The sequence below is a fragment of the Salarias fasciatus genome, chromosome 8 (assembly GCF_902148845.1).
Source record: "Salarias fasciatus chromosome 8, fSalaFa1.1, whole genome shotgun sequence".
Taxonomy (NCBI): Eukaryota; Metazoa; Chordata; class Actinopteri; order Blenniiformes; family Blenniidae; genus Salarias; species Salarias fasciatus.
Genome location: NC_043752.1, coordinates 3,823,034 through 3,828,033, shown reverse-complemented (window position 1 = coordinate 3,828,033; position 5,000 = coordinate 3,823,034). Strand labels below are relative to the sequence as shown.

The 5,000-nt window shown below is 49.2% G+C and overlaps 1 protein-coding gene across 5 annotated transcripts in view; it reads left to right on the top strand.

Annotated features, from left to right (window-relative positions):
• Positions 1-5,000, top strand: part of LOC115393052 (transcription factor COE3-like) — a 21,075-nt gene that overhangs the window by 10,044 nt on the left and 6,031 nt on the right. For 3 of the 5 annotated variants that reach the window (XM_030097826.1, XM_030097824.1, XM_030097821.1), the window contains exons 7-10: positions 462-543; positions 2,058-2,175; positions 3,582-3,715; positions 3,801-3,927. In XM_030097826.1, coding sequence (XP_029953686.1) covers positions 462-543; positions 2,058-2,175; positions 3,582-3,715; positions 3,801-3,927 — 461 coding nt within the window. The remainder of the gene's footprint in view (positions 1-461; positions 544-2,057; positions 2,176-3,581; positions 3,716-3,800; positions 3,928-5,000) is intronic. The other 2 variants (XM_030097825.1, XM_030097823.1) reach the window with 1 other exon arrangement.

The window sequence follows — 5,000 nt, the reverse complement described above, 5'->3', positions numbered from 1 at the left end:
ACACACACACTGTCACACTGATCTGAACATCAGAGACACACACATAACATGACAGGAGTTGTCACCCACTCCTTTGCCTTCTGATTGGATGAGTGTTTAGTTTTTGGTGTTTGGCTTCAGCTTGGACTCCATGTAAACTGTGAAAACGGAACTTTTCTGAAACGACGGTAATGCCCATGCGCCATACGGTGCTCGCCTCTCCAGGTGCACGAGAAGAACTAATTCGTTATAATGAATGTGGTTTGTCTAAATGAGTTTTAATGTTTGCAGTTTATCGTTCTCTGTGTGCGTTTCTTAGATAAAACAGCTCCTACTAGTGGCCCCACAGGGAAACGTTCAGGATTTCAGGCATTTTTGTGTGTACAGCAATCATTTTCAAAACATCGGCATCTAAACACAAAACTTTTCTGTGTGTATGTGTGTGATTGTGTGTGTGTGTGTGTGTGTGTTTGTGGTTGCAGATTCTTCTTAAAGTTCTTCCTGAAGTGTAACCAGAACTGTCTGAAAAACGCAGGAAACCCACGAGACATGCGGCGGTTTCAGGTAAAACACACACACACACACACACACACACACACACACATATGAATTCATCATTTCCCTAAAGGGCAGGACAAGGCTTTGGAGGACCTGCTGTACCCATGATGCATTGCAGCAGGACAGCCCCAGGCTTATTGCTTTGCAGATAAAATATGAGAGGTCGACAGGGACGGTGTGTGTGTGTGTGTGTGTGTGTGTGTGTGTGTGTGTGTGTGTGTTCATACGCTGATAACACACTCCTTACACGTGAAAACACTTGTCTCTGAGTGGTCGTCTCCTCAGTCATCAACTCTTAACCACTAATACTGGACAATCGATCCACCTGTGGACGAGCAGCAGCAGGCGAGAGGCTCTTAGGGAGTGTCTTCACGTCTGTTGATGGTTTAGACATCCACAGCGCCGTATGGCCCGTGTTCGAACAATTGATGTAAAATACGTACTCAACCACAATGCGTGACAGCCCGCCTGAACCCTCTGCGGTGGACGCTCGGACTGACCGCGTTCCTACCACCTTTACCTACCTTCCTTTAGCCAGATTTCACAAATATTCATGCAGATTGTTTGCCGACAGTGTCATCCCAAAATGTTGCATGGATGGAACTCCATGCGCGTCCGCAGGCCGCGTAGGTCTAAAGCGGTCTGCAGGCAGCATGAGCAGGCCTTCAGCCTCCCGAACCAAAACTGGGAGCTGGTTCCACATGAGAGGAGCCTGATAGCTGAAAGCTCTGCCTCACACTCCGCTTGTAGAAAACCAAGGAACCTCCTGGAAGCAGCACTCCGAGAACCACGTGCTGTTATCAGCTCTGTGTGAGTGTGCGTGTGTGTGTGTGTGTGTGTGTGTGTGGGTGTGTGTGTGGTGTGTTAGAGAGAGAGGCCATCACAAAACCTTCACAGCTTCATGTCTGAGGTAAAACGTCTGCCGTGTGAAGACAGACGAGACGGAGCATCAATACTCCTCACTGCCGTCTGTCTCTCTGTCTCTCTCACACACACACACACACACACACACACACACACACACTGAGCTGCTTGAGCTGGCAGGATGTTCAAGTCCAGTTAAAGCTGGCGATGAGGAGCAGGGGGAGGAGGGGAAGACAGGTGAAGTCAGGTGAAGCCTGCGGACTCGTCTGTGGTCGTCGTGGCGACAGCAGGGTGAAGGATGTGCTGGTTAGTTACCGTGACGACAGAGAGGACACCTCGACTCGACCTTCTGCTCCGTCGCCATGGATCAACGGCAACAACCTCGCCATGGCAACCAGCCGGGGATGATGGATGACCACAAGCCGCTGCCTGTCAGAGGCGATGACATCACAGAAAGGGGGCGGGGCTAGGAGCGCTCTCGAATACAGCTGGTTTATCTTCTAAATTGTGTGAAGCTGTGACAGGAGCCTGCTGGGTGATATCGCTCCATCGCCGTGCGTTCAGGACGTCTCACAGGAATTTCCTGGCGCAGTGAAACAACAGGCCGTGTTTCTGTTGTCCTGCCGCCTGTAAATAAAGTTCTGTCTGTATTTCAGGTGGTGGTGTCGACCACGGTGAACGTGGACGGCCACGTTCTCGCCGTCTCCGACAACATGTTCGTACACAACAACTCCAAACATGGCCGCCGTGCCCGAAGACTGGACCCCTCTGAGGGTAGGCCTTCACTTTACCGTCTCGGCCAATCGGCAGCGAGCGCCTCTCTCATGTCAAACCGACACGGCGAACAGGAAGTGACCTCAGACAAAGGTCACAGCAGTCTGAGGATGTTCAGAGTCACTCAGTCTGATTTGAAGAGCAGCAGAGCAACTCTTTGAACAGAAATCACCCCGGTGCATTGTGGGTAGGAAGACTGAATGCCTTCAGGTCTCCAGAGGACAGTGTGTGTGCGCGCCCGTGCCAGTGTGTGTGAGTGCGTGCGTGCGTGCGTGTCCAGGCCATTCAACCCCTTTAATTGCCCTCCTAATTAAAGAGCGTCACCATGGAAACCGGGCCTCCCAATCAGAGTGCAGCAGAGTCCCGTGGGTTTGAACCTCTCTCACTTTAAAGGCTCCAGATTCACATGAAACACGTTTTAAAGATTCAGGGGGAGGAAGAGGAGGAGGAGGAGGAGGAGGAGGAGGAGGAGCTGCTGGTGACTGCTGCTGCACTTGAAATGACACTTTCAATGAGCTGATTCAGATCAAAACTACATGACAATCGAGAACATTTCATTCCGGGTTTAAGCTCAGCTTCCATGGTATTTCACTTCATCTTATTTTATAAGCTCTCGAAATAATAGCTGTAATGGCAACTCTTCCTCTCTGATTCACTTTTGTATTGCTGCCTGCTGTAAAGGCATCGCCGCAGAGGCTAATGCTAATGCTAATGCTAATGCTAACAAGCCCGCATCAACGTGAAATCTCCTCATCCCGAGGATCTAAATTCAAACTCTGATTTCATTTCTGTCAAAGTGAAGAGAACAGAGGGCAGCAGCTCTAATATCACACACACACACTCACACACACACGCGCACACACACACACACACACACACTCACACGCAGATGCTCTGCTTTCATTTCACTTTATAATTAATCTACAGCCTCACTTGAAAGAAGAGAGAGAAGTTAGTCATTACCGGCCAAGAGAAAGTGTGTATGTCTGTGTGTGTGTGTGTGTGTGTGTGTGTGTGTGTGTGGGTGTGTGTGTGTGTGTGTGTGTGAGGGTGTGTGTGTGTGTGTATGTGGGTGCGCGTGCATTCATTTTTTTCATGTACATGTTCTTGCGTGTGTGTTGGCGAACTAAAGAGGATAAAAGTCGTGACCCAATTAAATAAAAAAATTACATTATAAGTGTGTGTGTGTGAGAGAGTGTGAGTGAGTGTGTGTGTGTGTGTACTGCAGTAATATAAAGTCAGCAGCCATATTATTAGGAACACCTTGTTAGGCTGAAGTCAGAGCTTCTTCAGAAGCTCAGGTCCTGCGCGGTGATCTGAGCTGCGACTGGAGGGACACACACTAACTGTGTGTGTGTGTGTGTGTGTGTGTGTGTGTGTGTGTGTGTGTGTGTGTGTGTATCCAGCAGCTACCCCCTGTATTAAAGCCATCAGTCCCAGTGAAGGCTGGACGACAGGTGGAGCCACCGTCATCCTCATCGGAGACAACTTCTTCGATGGACTGCAGGTGGTGTTTGGCACCATGTTGGTGTGGAGCGAGGTAACACACACACACTTACACACACCCATACGCACAGACACGGTGACCGTCGGGGAGTGTGTGTGACTCCCGTCTCGTCCCACAGCTCATCACTCCTCACGCGATCCGGGTGCAGACGCCTCCTCGGCACATTCCCGGGGTGGTGGAGGTCACGCTGTCCTACAAGTCCAAGCAGTTCTGTAAAGGAGCGCCGGGACGCTTCGTCTACACAGGTGACACACCCGCACTCTGATTGGACGACTCCACAGCCAATCACGGGCTGTCAGTGCATACTTTGGATCACAGGATGCTGTCCATTAGGACAAACATTTCTTTGATTGAATGAGGTTTGAGCGTAATCCCAGAAAAGTTACTCCAGCTAAACCGTTCCAAGGTTTTGAGGTTTTTAAAGCGTCAGGGTGAGAAACTGAAGACATCTCATACTGAGTGCTGGAAACCTTCCGGATGTTTATTGTGTAACTTGTTGTTAAACGTGACGCAGGTTCGTATCTGCAGAGATCCGCTCTGTTTAATATGTGAGGACGGTGCGTTCAGGAACCGAGCTGAGTGTGTTTATCTGACTCCTCGGCAAACATCTGTCTGACAGCTGTCAGCCGCAACTCAGTGTCTTAGAAAAACCATTTTTCTCTGTCTGCGCACTTTATCTCTCACACTCTCCCTATGTGTGTGTGTGTGTGTGTGTGTGTGTGTGTGTGTGTTGACACTGCAGTCTGAATAATTGCACACATTTAAATCCCAGTAATCCTCAGACTGCTGCCTGATACCTTCACGTGAACGACCTCTGAGCAGCTAAACAGTCACGTACACAAACGCGTGCACGCACACACACACACACACACACACACAAGATCAGTGGATCTGTAATGAAATTCACTACATCATGTTGTTGAAGATGTGATGATTTTCCTCCTACACAGCTGACCGATGAAACTTTCAACAGTTATTAAAAAACAGAAGATGTTCCCATAGTAACGCCACAGAGACGCTTTAAACAGAAGTTACAGATGACAAAGTAAAAGACACACCACACACACACACACACACACACACACACACACACACACTAACACGTGTAACAACACAAGGTCACAGTCACTTATAGCACATAATACAGACATCTGAGAGCTAACACACGCCTCTAACTGCTGCCTGTTACGCCCTGTGAGCCTTCAAGGACTGAACACAAACACGCACACACACAGCCACACACACACACACAGCCGCACACTGTTTGTGATGTATAGGAGAGTCAGTCTAAAGCTTGTTAAATGCACCAAGACGGGAT